The 15,963-nt window shown below is 48.2% G+C and overlaps 1 protein-coding gene across 1 annotated transcript in view; it reads left to right on the forward strand.

Annotated features, from left to right (window-relative positions):
* The window catches only part of MAN1C1 (mannosidase, alpha, class 1C, member 1), a 40,263-nt gene extending 27,744 nt beyond the window's left edge, over nucleotides 1-12,519 (forward strand). The window contains exons 5-11 of the mRNA XM_009873910.1: nucleotides 1,567-1,690; nucleotides 4,123-4,216; nucleotides 7,688-7,803; nucleotides 7,990-8,209; nucleotides 10,335-10,507; nucleotides 11,327-11,442; nucleotides 12,077-12,519. Of these exons, the coding sequence (XP_009872212.1) occupies nucleotides 1,567-1,690; nucleotides 4,123-4,216; nucleotides 7,688-7,803; nucleotides 7,990-8,209; nucleotides 10,335-10,507; nucleotides 11,327-11,442; nucleotides 12,077-12,194 (961 nt within the window). The 3' untranslated portion in view covers nucleotides 12,195-12,519. The remainder of the gene's footprint in view (nucleotides 1-1,566; nucleotides 1,691-4,122; nucleotides 4,217-7,687; nucleotides 7,804-7,989; nucleotides 8,210-10,334; nucleotides 10,508-11,326; nucleotides 11,443-12,076) is intronic.
* Nucleotides 12,520-15,963: the final 3,444 nt, after the last annotated feature.

A 15,963-nucleotide genomic window follows, 5' to 3' on the forward strand; every position in this document is an offset into this window, starting at 1 on the left:
AACCTGGTCAGACTGGAGGACCTTTCTGCCTGCACGGGGAGATCTCTGCCATAAACACTCAGTGTTAGTGGGGTACCCGTCTGAGCTGCCTAGAGCATTTTCCACTGAAAAGCTGGTGATGCAGCCTCCTGACAGTTTGCAGGCACGGCTGCTGTTTGGCAGCGACTGAACAATTTGAAACAGCGTGAACATATTGCTTAGCTAATGGCTCTCTTTGTCTAGAGGTGAAACAAACAGCTCGGGACCTCAAATGGTTTTCCAGCTATCACATGGAGAGGAAACTTTTTTTTCCCTCCCCAGAAGTATCATTAGTTTTAGCCTCCCATAAACTGAGCCCCTTCTCTTCCCGCAGCCAAGCTTCCAGGCGCCATCTAGTGTTACCCCCCCCCATCACGGGAAACCTGGTGCCTCATCAGTACCAACCGCAAAGAGACCCAAAAATCAAAGCCATGTCACTTCTGAGGTGGCTCGGCCAATCTTCCCTTGGGCCAGCACCTGCGGAGGCTGTTTGGGGACCAAGGCTCAATAAGGATGTTGGATATTTTCATGTCTGTGGAGCTTCCGGAGAGGTGCGTCGCTGTCAGGCGTAGCAGCGGGATGCGAGAAGGACGTGGTCGCACGTTAAAAGCAAATCCAAGGGTGAGGCTGTGAGTGCTTGGAGGAGCCTCTGCCCTCCCATGGCCTCCGAGTAATTTTCTTTGAGATTTAAGGGAGAAGTGACGCCCTCCTCATCCCTGGAATAGAGTCCTTGCTTTGCCTCAGTGCTGATTTCTCTCTCTGCATGGATTTGGCAGGGTAAGGGGAGACAAACAGAAACTGAGAAGGGATCTCCGTACATCAGAAGTAGGGGTGGAGGCTCTTTGTGTAACCGGCTTGTTCTGACAGTGTTTGCCACATTCTATAGTTTTATGCTGACCCTTCTGTTCTTGCAAGGCACATGAGATGCTTTCAGAGTCAAATCCGTCTTGTGCAGATGTTGAGATTCCCCCTTTTTTCTTTCTGCATTACAGTTGGGTTTGCCCAGTGGCATCTTTCCCCGAGCACTGATACTGCTCTAGCCCCTCGCGAGCAAACATACACTGGGAACATCAGTGTCAAGTATATGTAAAGAGTGTGAGATCTTGTTGAAACGAGGTGCTTAGGGACAGTCTGGATTCCCCATAAAATAGCAGGCTTGTTCTTGTGGGACATTCGAGATGCGAGAGTTCAGCCCAGGCCACTTACAGACACGTTTTATCCCCCAGTATCTTTTGTAGGGTGAGTTGTTGGTGTTCTTCCAAAATCTGCTTTAAGCTGATCTGTCTGGGAGGGGTTACTTGCCCACAAAACCTGTTTCCCAGCACATGCAGTCTGTGCTTTCCCAATCCTAAACCATCCTTGGGAAAACTACTGCTCTATCTCACTGGAACTGCTCCTCTGAGAGTCCTAAAAATCTGTGTATGGCCTTTACATGGCCCCTTTTGAGACCTGGTGTGCAAAAGCAGGATCTGCACTGGGGTAGTGGGGGGACCTCAGGCTCTGGCTGTGTTTTCCTGGCGGTGAAGGCTCCCTTTTCTCTCCTTGCAGCGGCATGAGTTGGAGTTGGGGTTGGGCATCTGCCGGAAGCAGCATCTTAGCAGAATTTGGTACCTTGCACTTAGAATTCCTGCACCTCTCGGAGCTCTCTGGCAACCCTGTGTTTGCAGAAAAGGCAAGTACTTCCCAATTTGGTCTTTGGGGAACTGGTCTTTTTGTACTCCTGGGGTCGGTGCTGGAGCAGAGCAGCGCTGGGATCTGCAGCAAAGTGCTCCTTCTCCCCAACACCCGTAGGAAAAACCTTCCAGACTGAGACATGGGTTCAGAAACCTGTGCCTTGCAGGCTGCAGAGGTCACCAGGCATCAGGACATCCTGAGAAGGTCACAGCAAGCTCCTGGAGTGAGCTGCCCCGGTGTTTAATTTGGCCATTTACATTTGCTGGAGCCTCTTCCCCTGCCTCTCTGCGACTTGCAGCTACCAGGGAGATGGGGATGTTTTTCCCAATGTCTCGGTCGTGTGAAGTTGTAGCCAAAACCTGCTCAGACAAGGACACGGCCAAAATTAAACCATCTGTTGGGTGCAGACTGCGGAGATAATTGTTAATTCTGATATCCTAATAGTAGTGCCTTGTACTTGCAGACCTTTTTACTCTAAACAGGCATTAAATGTTACGCTCCAGCCAGGAAGATTTCTGCAGAGGTTTCTTGTGTAGGAAAGGCCTGACAGTTGACATATTGGATTCCTTTTGTGCAACTTGTAACTGAAAATCTATTAATATTGTACATTACCTTGAGCTTTTTTTTTCCTTCGCAAGTGATCTTGGAGTGCATGTGAGAGCAACTTAATGAATATATGCTGTTAGATACCAGCAAGTCATTAGCTTTCGCTGCGCGTCCCTGAGGAACCAGCTTTGAGGGAGACAAATTGTTCCACTTAGAATCCAAACTGCCCCCATGAGCCCCAAGGAAATGGGGCCTGTCCAGAGTCCCACAGCGGGGTGAAAACAGACAGTGGTTCTAGGATTGCCAATAAAAAGCTCAAAATGTACTTTTCCAGGGTATTTCCAGTGCAAGTCTGTCAGTTGTGAAACAAGAAGGGTATCTGAAGAAGAGAGAGGAAGAAAGAGAAGGGAGGAGCTGGGAGAGCAAAGTGGGGAGCGGGATGGGGTGTATGGACACAACAAGGGTGGGGTGAGCAAAAGGAATATTACAGGGAGGTGAGCAGGAAAGAGAAGCAGAGAGTGAAGAAAAACTAGAAATCCAGGAAATGCTGTAGGGAGAATAAGGAAAGACTGGTGATTTGAAATAAAGGCGACAGGGTAAAGATTCCTCAGAACAGTGATAATGACAGATTGCTCAGAGGAAGGGGATAGCTGAGAAAAAATCAAGTAAATGGAACAGTAGTACGGAAAGAAAATGTGTGTGAAGAAAATGAAGGAGAGCAGAGGAAAGAGATGAGCACTGAAAACACGAGGGCAAGAAGATGCACTGTTAAAAACTGGAATTGTGTCTGTATTCCAGGATGGAGCTGTGGCGTTCTGAGGCAGGGTCAAGCCTCTGTCTCCAGCCTAACGTGTTTTCCTCTTTGCCTTCTAAGCCCGTAGAGGGATAAGGGCAGAACCTTTCTAACGGACTCTCCAGAGCTGAGCGTGCCTGATGTGTGCCACAGAAAACGTTATCGCCTTCATCGTGAGAGAAAAAAATGTAGGATGGTGTGGGCTCAAACAGCCCATCCTGTGGGAAATTATTGCAGAGGAACAGATCAACTCATTAACTTGCAGCTTGGGACTTGTGTAATTTTAGCAAGAATAAAGTCCATCTGTGTCTTTTATTCAAACATGTCATTAATATGCCATGCTACTAAACTTCAGTAAATATTATGCAGCCTGACGACTTACTTGGAAGCATTGACTTAAGTCCGTCGCCAGCTTTTGGCGTACAAATTGTCTAATTTTATAAAAGGTTTAGAGTGTATTAGCTGCTCTGTAGGTTATAATAGAATATTTATGCTGCATACCATTTAACTTTGTCCCTTATGGGAAAGGCCTGTTGGATTTAATGGGGGTTAAACCAAGGGAGGTTTTACAGAGTAAGTACGGCTGTTCTAGCTTATTAAAGGAGCTGTCTGTTGTTGAAATTAAAGGCCCCAATTCATCATGTTAAGTGACCACATGGTGAATTTAAGTACTGTGTGAGTCACTCATCCCTGCCACTCCTTTCCCTTTGGATCATGGAAAAAATCACCCTCCACTCTCTCCTACACTTCCACCCAAATCCTGGGGATTGCTTCTAGACCTCTCTCGGTGAAATGCTTCCATTGCTTGCTGAACTGGGGCCTTGCTGGGGTTTTTAGAATCGTTTCTAAAATCCCACAGAGCTGGATAAAGATTGTGCTTGATGAGGAGTCCGGCCTGAAGGTTTCTCCGTCACAGCCCTCTCACCGGAAAGCCGCGTCACTGGGTTCTGCTCGGGGGAGGATTCTCAGCGTTCCGGGCTGCTGTGCTTGTTCAGCCGCGGATCGGCACTGATGAGCTCTCAGTGACAGTGCAAAACCGTCGGCTTTCTCAGCAGAGAACTAACATTCTTCTTGTCTCTCCTCTCCCCTAGGTGATGAACATCCGGAAGGTCCTGAACAGAGTTGAGAAGCCGCAGGGCCTTTATCCCAACTTCCTCAGCCCGGTGACAGGGAACTGGGTGCAGCGTAGGTATCGCTCTGTGCTCAGAGTCCTGCTTGGAGCATTTCAGTCTTTCCATTCTTTTTTAGGAAGCAATAGGAACTGTCAGAGCAGCAAGCCAAGGAAATGTCTTGTAAGGCAGCCTGGTATAGATGTGATTAGATAATGCAACCCGATTTGTAAGATGCAATATAGAAATTGTACGCTTACTCCATCAGCCTTGTTTCCAGCTGAGTGTCTCACCTCCAGAGAGAATTAGGGCCTTTCTGGCACAGGGGAGGATAATGGCACATGGTTCAGCACACAGGTATTAGGAATCAGCACGTCTCTTTAAGACCTCATCCTGCAGTTATCACAGAGCCCAAAGACCTACTTGGGAGCTGGACGTGAAGGCTCTGAGCAGAAGCAGGTTTGCTTCCTAAGTGAGGAACCACCTGGAGAGGCCGAGGGGCTTACAGAGCCCTAGATCCAGGGCTGCGTTCTCTTGTGTGCACTCCTGTGCCGGTCACCATGGTACCCCTGCGTAGTGCAATTTGGTGCCAGAAGGGTGAGACAAGTCTGTGTTGGGGAGCCAGCGCTGGCCAGCACTGAGGACGTGGGCATTAGATAGATAACTGCGCTGACACGAAAGAGGAGGAATAACCAGGAAAGGGCTTGAGCGGAGCAAGGAAATAGTGGAAGCAGTGTACCCAAGGAAAGATAGTTACATTCCTGATTTATGCACAGAGCCCTTTCCTTGCCTGCCCCTCATTTTGTGCCTCCAAAGGGTAGAAGCCGTCTGGTACAAACATGGGAGGCTACTTCTGCTGCTGTGCCCCAGATTTCTGACCTTAACTTTCCACACTGTTAAGGATTTGCTTTGGTTTTGGCAAGGGAGAGTTGCTGGATTTTTTATTTCTCTGTGAAAGGAAAGTCTCTTTTGCGCAGAAGATGTTTTTAACCCGTCAGTGGATTACACTGACATCATTTAAACAGTTCTCTTTGAGTCCATTGCATTACCTTGTGTCCCCACGTTTTGCTGCTACTGCACGGCTCCAGACCTTTCTAACTCCTCTGTTAATAGCTCTGATTGTAACTGACAGGCAGTTGCAGGGCTGCCACCATCTGAGACAGTGAGAGAGCTCTGGCTGTGAGCAATCCCTGACCTTTTACTGCCGTATCAGCACCTCTAATGGCAGTTGACAGGGTTTGGCTTGAAAGGTGTCCCAACAAAGCAGTTTCAGTTGTCCTGTTAAACCAGAACTGTCCTTTGGAAAGAAAAGAGGCTTCTGTGCTTGTCCCATCTCCCAAGTTATCCAATCCCTTTGTAAGCAGTTCAGCTTCCCCTCCGCATTTGTCTCTGCAGAGTTGTTGCAGTGTGTTCCACTTGAAAAGCTAATCTTCCGGCCTCTTACCGCACCCCTGAGATGCCATTTTCTTTAGGTTAATCCCAGCTGGCAGCTGTACCGCGCGTTTGACCAGACACAAGCATTAGTTCTGCCTGCTCATTGGTGCTGAGAGGAGAAGGGCCTGGTCTGTTGCCATAACTGATCATTACAGAAATCTCTGGGAAACCGAAGAGCTGTACTTTTAATTCAGATGGTCAAAATACTCAGCTTGATACTCACTGTTCATCTCTTCTGGCACTAATTTAATTCTATTTATGTCTGCAAATTTTACTTTGTTGTCCTGACCCGCTCCCACCCCTTGCTGACATACGGAGGGGCACGTTGCTGGTTCTTGGAGCTGATAACTTCTTGTGGGCGCGGCTGATTTATGCCAAAGGACTCGAGATAACCTCTCGCCTAGACTTTGACATCTTGAGGGCAACTCATGGCACAGACCTGCTTGTGGCAGTTGCTCACACTATGACCTTACGGTCTGAATCCACATTCCAGTGAGAGAAAAGACTGATCCAACCTCTTCTGCATCTCCAGTACTGCTGGTAAGAAATAGATTAGGAACAAAGTAGGGAGGCAGCTGCAGCCTGCCACAGACGTGTTCCCTGTAGGTGCCAGGCTCTCATTTTCACTCTTGTCATTAAAGCTCTTTGCAGGAAGCTGTTTTTCTTGGAATTGCTGTGATTTTCTTAAAAGGTGTATCTTTGACCTGGCTCAATGAGCAGATCTTCTAAATGAAGAGGCAGTCCTGCACCTCATCTGAGCGCGGTTGTTACCTTTAGAAAATTAAAGCACGGTCCCCTGCTGAAATAAGAGGTTTGTTTATGCAAAGTGCCTAGGAGGCAAATGCTGGCAAAGCTGATGCCATATGGAAAGCAATTATGTACCAGAGCTCCTGCTTTGGTGATTTTATGAATGACACACTTAGGATCACAGAGCTTCTCTTTAAAGACAGGCTGTGCAGCCAGTGTTTGCAAATAGTCTGTCCTCTTTTTCTCTGAATTCATGTGTCTAATCTCATTGTTTTGCTATGGATTATTCCATGGATCATTGGACACACTGTATCAGGGATATTTGCTCTTCAGGTCAGGAAAACGCACGGCCGTTGATCTCTTCTGTTGGTAGGATTTAGCATTTAGAGTAAGCCTCAGGACTTTATATATGTACAGTGAAAGGGAAAATAAAAATCTGAACAGCCAACTCTGAAAACCCTGCTGCATCCGCCTACATTTCAGATGGGAACGCTTGCAGACATAGAGGTGGACATTGTTAATTAACAGGGATGGTTCAGCCCGTGGTAGGTGATTTGTCTTGCTCTTCTGAAAATGGGGAGTACTTGGCTGCTTGAAAGAACGAATGCCGGTTTTCCCCCGGTGGTATAGTTTAAAGATATAAATCCATCCAGCAGTTCCCTCCCGGCAGAAACCTGCGGCTGTCATACCCGTTTCGCAGTGCAATTCTTTAGCATCCTCCTCTCCAGTAAGGTCACAGCACTGTGTACTCTGAACAGAAAGCCTTGAAAATCCGATTTCTGCAGAAGAAAATATTCAGTGCGCATCCTTGTACCTGACTTTATCATTTTAATACGCCAGCAACCCCAGCCTTCCCCAGGGCACAGAGTCCCACCGTGAGCCACGAATACAAATGGCACGATTGAGAGCTCCCTACAGCAGCCCCTCGCTGGCAGCTCCGTGAGATCCAGCGCGCGTTCTCCCTTCCCTGAGGCAGGGAGGCAGCACCCAGTGGCTTCCTCTAGGCAGTGATCTATCAATACCTGCCACCACTTTGAGTTTATAAGGCTGGGATTTATGATGATTGCTTCATAAACAGGCAGCATCTTCAAGCTTCAGTGTAAATAACAGTTGCGAAATAAGACCTCTGAAGAGTTTTGGTAAGGGATACTAATGCTTTGTAAAATGACAGAACATTTTTCTTCTGATTGCACTTTCCACCTTTCTTCCTCTTTGAAAAAGAAGTGCTGCACGCTCTCCCCAGGAAACTGGAAAGAGGAAGGAGAGAACAAGGGCGTTAAATAGGACATGGTTGTTTGCTCTTTGTAAAGCAACTGCTCATTGTATATCATGAACCTGAAGTTCTTTTCTGGCTTTCTCGCTACAGACCACGTCTCCATTGGGGGGCTTGGGGACAGCTTTTATGAATATCTCATCAAATCTTGGCTGATGTCAGACAAGAGAGACTCTGAAGCTAAAAAAATGTACGACGGTGCGCTAGAGGTAAGGAGTAGGTTGCTGCCCTGTATTTTTTGTGAGGGATATCAGAACATTTCAGGAAAAAAGGTCTTGGGTCTTTGGGTTTCCTTGGTATTCACTCCTGCCCTCTAAGTATTTTGAAATACTTAGTAAGTAAGTTATACTTACTGCCCACTAAGTATCTTGAAGTCCTGGTTTTCATCCCTTTAGGCAATAGAGAAGCATTTGGTCCAAAAGTCCACGGGAGGATTGACGTACATTGCTGAGTGGAGGGGTGGCGCCTTGGAACATAAAATGGGCCACCTGGCTTGCTTCTCTGGGGGCATGATCGCACTTGGAGCTGAAGACGCTGGAGAAGAGAGGAAGCAACATTACATGGATCTCGCTGCAGAAATAACAAACACGTGTCACGAGTCTTACGCACGCTCAGGTAAATGTGTGGGCTGCCCGAGAAGTGTTCGTAAGGGATGGCCTGCAGACTCAGCAGACTCAGCTGCGGTGTGGCAGAGGTTTGCGTTGCAGTATTTTGTGTTTCAGCGTCATCTGCAACCCTCTGTATAATTTTCACTTGTCTTTTCTGGGTTATCTAGAAGATAAAACGATAGGTTTTACATAGCAGACAGCTGGAGCAGAGGAACAGGCAGATGTGAGCTCCTGTGGCAGAGCTGGGAAATGAACCCAGAGCTGAATCCTAGTCCCTCTGCCCAGTCGCAGAACTAGCCCTTTCCCAACAAGACTGTGCCTTGAGTCTGTCCTTTCACGGCCCTTTGCAGACAAGAAGGGGGGTTAACAGAGACTAATTGCGAGGCGTCCCACTACGTGGAGCAGAGCAGCTGAGAAGCCCAACAGGAGAGCGTTGCAGACTTGCAGCTGCTGGTAGGAACCAAAAAATGAAGTTCTCAGCTTCTCCTGGCTGTCTAAGCAGAGGCTGGCTGGTCGCTCTGTTTCACAAGTCCAGTAGAATTTGTTTCACCACCCAGTGTGCTCATCAGTCAGTGCTTTGGGAGAGCAGCGACTGATGATGAGAGACTGGGTTTGTTCTCTGCCTGCAAGGCTTCTAGTGAGACGGGCTTGCTTTGGACACTGCTCCTTTCTTTGGAGGCATCTCGATAGCTCTTCGGAGACTGCAGGCGGCGAAGGCGCCGTCTGCTTTCCAGGACCTTGTCAAGCGCAGGTCTGTCTGCGCTAACAGTTCACCAAGATTGATTCACAGCTTCACCACCTCAGCAAGCCCATATTGGCAGCCCGTGTCCAGCATGTTTGCCCAATAAACTTCAAGCTAACCTGAAATGATGGTTGCAAATAACTCTTGTTTTCCCCCTCCAGCACTTACAGAACTAAAACAAGCCACCCGAACTAATAACCCTCTGGTTGTGAGTACCTGGAGCCAATTTTCACCTTTAGCAATATCCATCAGCATAGAAAGGAGAGTAGCAAGCCTGCCCGCGCTGGTTACGGTGCTGTCCTGTCAGCAAGCTCATTGTTCTGCAGAGAATGTCTGTGCCCTCGGCAAATAGTCCAGCGAGCAAACGCTCTGAGATCCCCGTGCAGACGGGAGAGCTCAGGGAGGGTGTGCAAAATATTTAGAGAAGTAAAATGACTCCCTCTAACACACTCTTCTGGTGGACACATGGGTGCAGCAGGTGAAACTTTGTGGCACCATCATAAGCAGCCTGTGTGCTCAGTTGCCCTGTTTTTCAAACAGGCAGAGGGTTGGTGTGGAAAGTGGGGATCTGAGCGGTAAAGCTCGCAAGAGGTTGAGTTTCTACTGTAAGGGACACTCAGGAACGCCAAAGTGCTGTTAATGTTTTATTATAAAATACCAGTGAAATCGATTAAGCCTTCCTCATCATCCTGACATCTTTTCGAAGAGGCTGGACCAGAAGGAAAGGCAGAAGCGGTCGCAGGCCCCAGGTACCACTTGTTAGAGCCTCCCAGCTGCAGCGCAGATGAAATAGCTCTGGTGGGCTCGTAATTGTGAAACAACCCCCCTGCCTAAGAGCAGCGGATCAGTGTCTCTGTGATGGCAGGGTCAGCTGCATGGCTGGATTTTCCTTTGAGTGTGCTTTCTCTTTGAGGCTTTACAGCAGGATCTGCCTTTGCTCTTTCTCGTCTGAGTTCATCTTCAGGACGAGCTCTGCTCTCAGGGCCAGGGGCAGTGCCATTCCTACGAGCAAATTCCAGCCCAGCAGAAATGCTGGGATTTGGGAGAGATTCGTACCTGCCCTCTCCACGCTGAAATCTGGTCCAAGTCTGTGTCTCATCAGTCGTAGCCACTCTCAGAAACACTTTTATCCTCACCAGGATAGTACCCAGACATTCCACAGAAGCAGCAGCACCCGGAGTGCCAGTGGGCACCCGCTCCCACGCTCTGGGGAGTTGTCCCTGTGTTGACATCGGGTGCGAGGCTGACGTGATGCACAAGCGTGACTGATCTGACCTCACGCAAGCCTTAGCTAAACGCTGACAGCCTGAGCGGCATAAAAGCACCTTAACCGTCTGTTTACCTGCATTCTCCTCAAACTAATCATTGCATGTGTGTGATTTTTGTCTAGATACCAAACTCGGGCCTGAAGCCTTTCGCTTTGATGCTGGAACTGAAGCCATGGCAACCAGACTCGGCGAGCGCTACTACATCCTACGTCCAGAAGTGGTAGAAAGCTACATGTACATGTGGCGGCTGACCCACGATCCCAAGTACCGGCAGTGGGGCTGGGAGGTTGTGCAGGTATGGTTGGGAAAGTCGCGGTAATAACTCCTACGCAGATGCTGGATTCTGACAAAAACCTTTCCTTCGGACAGTAAGAAGAGCAGAAATTCTTTAAATTGTGTTAGGCGCTAGGCACGTTAACAATGGGGCAGACACACACAAAATAGCTCAATTTAGTGCTGCGTCTGTTGATCATTGTGAATGTTTTCTTCTCCCTTTTGGGCGATGCTAAAATCAATCAGTCAGTCAAACCAGCGGAGGTTGATGCAGCTGAGTGCTGCAGGCAGCGAAACCTGCTATTAACGTCACAGCAAAACGGAGTCAATCTTCTATTTGAAATACCTGGACTGCTCAGAACCACTGGTTTGTAGCTGGCCGAGGAAAATTGGCCTTTGCCCTTCGTCTTGTCTTCTTCCTGTGAAGACCTCCCAGCTAGAAAGTCCTTAACCTCTTCTGAGCTCATGCAAGACCCCGTTGGCTGCTGCCCCGCACCCTGGCAGGGGCTGCGTTCCAGTGGCAGAACTATCATTTGTCTGCTGCCCTGGAAAAGAGGCTCCACAAACAGCAAGAGTTGCCGCTCGAGATGTGGTTTTGCTGTGTGCGTAACGACAGGGTCAATCAATCAACCAGCTTAGGTGGTTTATGTTCCTCTTGCTGTTTCATTAGATCGAGCTGTATTCCTCGAGTCTGGAGTAATCACCACGCTCTTCAGTGAGAGACAGAGGCTGGTGGAACTCGATTTGTAAAGCCGACTTGTAACGCAGCTCATGGTGATTAATGAGTCACTCCACGCTATTGTGTGCTACTGAGGGGTTTTGTTTTTTTTTGCTTTCTCAGGCCCTGGAGAAACATTGTAGAGTAGAAGCTGGTTTTTCTGGCATCCGAGATGTTTACACCACAACCCCAACCCATGACAACATGCAACAGAGTTTTTTCCTCGCAGAGACTCTGAAGTAAGTCTGGTCTCACAGAGGCCTTTGAGCGTAATGTAACTGCTGCAGCATTGACACTCTTGTCTGCTTAAGTCTCTACTAATTTGAGGGAGGTCCTAATTCCATGGGGAAAACTGGGCAAGGCTGTGGGGGCTGCAAAGCTTTGGTAGTTTCCTCCTGTAGAACCACTGCTGTCATTGGCACTCCAGAGGTTTCTGCTTGTGTGCTGGATTTAAAGGACTCTTCCTGTGGTTTAGAGCTGCTCTAAGTGGAAGGCTCTGACTGCTGAGCTCCTTTGAATTTAGCTCTGATGGTTTTAAGAGAGAGACATCTCCTCTGCCAGATTAATGCGAGAGGAGGCACGTCTATGGCCTGAATTTGCTGCCTTTACTAGCAGCGTGAGCTAATCTTTGTGGGGTGGCTGAGTGCAGATGCTCATCCCATCTTCATCAGGGGTGGTAGTTTCCAGCTGGAGAGTGACGTGGGGAGTCAGGAAATGTGTCACCATGAGCCTTGGCATTTGAGGCCAATGGCAGCCCCATCACATCCTGCTGGCAGTGCTCGCTTGTGCATGCTCAGAGTCCCACTCGAGTTTCTGTTAACCTCCCTTTGTGTCCACCTTCTTCCCCGCCCCACCTTCGCCTTGTGGCTCCAGGTACCTCTATCTTCTGTTCTGTGAAGATGACGTGCTGTCCCTGGACGACTGGGTGTTCAACACTGAGGCTCACCCCCTGCCAATCAACCACACGAACTTTAAAGCAAGTGTGCAGTAGTGAGGCCACTGCCCAGTGTCCTGCTTCTGCAGCCTCGGCGGGTTACTGCATTTCCTTTCCATTAAAGGAATTCGCATTGTTCCTAAAATGGTATTTTGGGGCACTAGTCCAATTCCGGACAGTATTATATTGGGAAGATGAAACCATGACGTAAGCACCTTCTTTTCCTCTGTGAGGAGCTCTATTAGCCTGATAATGAAATGTTTATTCTGGGCCATATTGTACACAGTTCATAGACATTCCTTTATACAGAGAATTTATATGAAATCCACTGATTTTGCTTTATAGTGGCCAAAGGACTGGAAGTTTGCCATAAAATAGACTTTACACACACACACATACACATCCTCCTTTCATTTTTCTGTTTCATTTTTGCCTTTTATATACTCTTGGATTTATCACCTTTCTAATGAACAGTTTTCAATATACCGTACTTTCGAGGTGGTAGGTTTTCCAGGCTCGTCGGGAAGGACGGGGTAGGAGAACAAGGAAGGGGAGTTGCCTTTTCTGTGTGTGAGCAGCTCTAGTGCATGAAACTCTGCCCAAGGCGGGATGAGGAGCTGACTGAGTAAAAGTGATGAGTGAAGGTGACGTGACAGCGGGTGCCAGGAAGAACAAGGGCATTGGGCTCTCTGCAGACAGGTAGGAGCAGTTTCAGGTTTTAATTTGCAGGTCCTGGTCCTCATGGGGGAATTCCGCCACCATCATAACTGCTGAAAGGACAGCAGGAGATAAGCAATCCTTGAGTGGATTGCTGATAGCTTCCTCCTCCGAGTGACAGAGAAGCCAACAAAGAGCAGTGCTCTGCTGGGCCTCACCAACAAGCAGGGGCTCGTTGGGGATGGGCTGCAGTGACCGTGAGATGGTAGAGTTCAGGATCGCGAGGGCAGGAAGGAGGATGAAAAGCTTGGACAAGCTCACAAGCCTGGACTTGAGGAGAGCAGACCCTGACTTCTTCGAAGATCTGCTTGGAAAAGTCCTGTGGGATAAGACCCTGGAGGGAAGAGGGGCCTGAGAAAGCCAGTTAATATTCAAGAATCGTGTCGTCCGAGCTCAAGGGGGTTCCATTCCAGTGAGCAGGGAGTCAGGCAAAAATGCCAAGAGGCCTGTGTGGATGAACAGAGAGCTCCTTGCCAGACAAACTCAGAAAGGAAGCATAGAGAGGGTAGAAGCACTGTCTGAGCATCCAGGGCTGATGTTAAGAAAGCTAAAGCCCACATGGAATTTAACTCAGCTGGGAATGTCCAAGACAACAAGAAGGGCTTCTGTAAGAGCATAAGGAACAAAAGGAAGACTGGGAAAATGTGGGTCCACTGCTCAACAGAGGACCTGTTTCCACAGGGCATGGAAAAGGTTGAAATACCAAATGTCGCCTTCGCCTCAAGTCTTCACTAGCAAGACCGACTTTTGGGAATCTCAGGGCCCACAGTCCAGGGAGAAAGGCTGGAGCAAGGAAGATGTACCCTTGGTGGAAGAGCATCAGGTCAGGGAATACATAAGCCAACTGGACATACAGAAGTTCATGGGTCTTGTAGGGATGCACACACAAGTGCTGAGGGAGCCTGCAGATGTCATTGCAAGGGCCCTGTCAGTAACCTTGGGTTGGTCATGGTGACGAGGAGAAGTGCCCGAAGACTGGAGTAAAGCACAGGTTACTGCTGTCTTCAAGAAGAACGCCCCAGAGATCTATAAACCTCACCTGAATCCCTGAGAAAGGTGATGGAGCAGCTAAACCTAGAAACAATTTCCAGGCACATGAACGACAGAAAATTCTTCACGAGTAGCCAGCATGGCCTCACCAAGGGGACATCGTGCTTGGGCAACTTCAGTGAAATGACTGGCCTGGAAGGTGAGGGGGGAGCAGCAGACAGTGCCTGCCTGCAGGAAGACACTGGCAGAGGAGATGGTCATAGACGAGCTGTTGGTGTACAGGGTGGATGAGCAGACAGTGAGGTGGGTTGAAAACCGGCTGAATGGGTGGGGGTAGAGGTGGTCATCGGTGGCATGAAGTCTTAGTTAGAGGCCATAGCAGAGTGCCCCAGGGGTCCAGTCCTGTTTTAATCTCTCTCCTGCGAGGAAAGGCCGAGGGAGCTGGGACTGTTTAGCCTGGAGAAAGCTCAGAGGGGATCTCGGTAACATGTATAAATACCTGAAGGGAGGGTGCAAAGGGGACGGAACCAGGCTCTTTCCAGTGGTGCCCAGTGACAGGACCAGAGGCAGTGGGCACAGACGGAAACACGGGAGGTTCCCTCTGAACATGAGGAAACACTTTTTTTTTCACTCTGAGGGTGACCAAGCACTGGCACAGGTTGCCCGGGGAGGCTGTGGAGTCTCCATCCTTGGAGATTTTCAGAAGCCACGTGGACACAGTCCCGGGCAGCTCCGCTCGAGCATCGGGGTTGGACCACATGGACCCCAGAGGTCCCTGCCGGCCTCGACCATCCTGTGAGCGTGTGATTCTGTGGTGTCAGAAATTGTAACTAAATCAAAACCTGTCTGCAAAATTCTTGCTCCTGATGTATTTTTATATACTTCTGTGCTCTTAAAACACATTTGCCGCACATCACATCTCGTTTAACTTTCCTTTATTGTTTTTGTGTTTTTCTACTTTTATTTGGAACTAAATGTTATGAGTCACTTGTAATAATTTCACTGCTGTAATAGTCAACTCTGTGAAAGAGAATAAAAGTCTTGTAAAATAAAAAGCATGTTTGGGTTGATCTCCTTTAAAGCCATCTGTCAAAGCCCTGTTACATCATGCTCGGAATAACTAGGTGACAATAGTGGCTGATTTCAAGAATATTTCACAATGGATGCTGATTTCCAGAGTCATCTAGCCAATGTATGGACAGCAATTCCCATCTGCACCAGCTCGCTTAAATTGCTTGTTCACCATCTGATATGGTGGTTCTACTAAATGTCTTATTTTTCTAGCAAAAAAAAAAATTAAATAATCCCCAGCCGAGTTTGCTCCTGTTTCTGGAATGAAGCAACAGAGGAAAAAGAAAGGAAGAATTTGTAGCCAGATTCATCCTGACCACAAACTGGCAGTTTAGCTTCTGTGTGCCCTGTGACTCTGAGCAGAGATGCCCACACAACGCTCCTCGTCTGACCCCGGCGGTCTCGAGAACCTGCTTAGAGTTCCTGCGACAAGGGCAGGATCTAGGACCGGCATCCTTTCTTCCTCTGGTCACTGCCAAGCTGCGTGGCCCTTGGTGATCGCTGATTTTTTGTTCGTTCTTGCGACTTGATAATCGGTTCAGTCTGCAACTTGGGAAGATAAAAGTTGCTTGGAGCAAGTTATGAAAACAAAAACCAGGTTTCTAAATTCATGCCTTTGTAATTCCCCGAGAGAAATAAGGTTGTCAGATGGGGACTTAGCATTATCCCAGGGATAAAGATACTCACTGGTAAGCTTGGCCTAGAGGAACGGTTATTGGTAAATAAACATCTTGGGAGTGAGTTGTGTTATCCGAGAGATTTGGATACTGGGAAACTGGTTTAGCTCAGAGGGTTTTTATAATGGATTAAGGGAATTCCATAAATAAAAATGTCTTGCTCTTGGAGTAACTCAAAACACTTTGCCTGGCCAACTTTAATCTCCCCCAGATAAACAGCATAGTTCCAGTTTTCTGTAGAAATAAATCCTGGGTGTTACGTTAAAACTCTGCTCTTGTTTTCTTCTCCACACAAGCGAGCAAGAGCAGTATTTGTAAAGTCACGTACGCTCCTGGAGGAGAGCTGCTGCTTTCCTGCAGTTTGCAGGGAG

Source organism: Apaloderma vittatum, unplaced genomic scaffold (assembly GCF_000703405.1).
Source record: "Apaloderma vittatum isolate BGI_N311 unplaced genomic scaffold, ASM70340v1 scaffold16067, whole genome shotgun sequence".
Taxonomy (NCBI): domain Eukaryota; kingdom Metazoa; phylum Chordata; class Aves; order Trogoniformes; family Trogonidae; genus Apaloderma; species Apaloderma vittatum.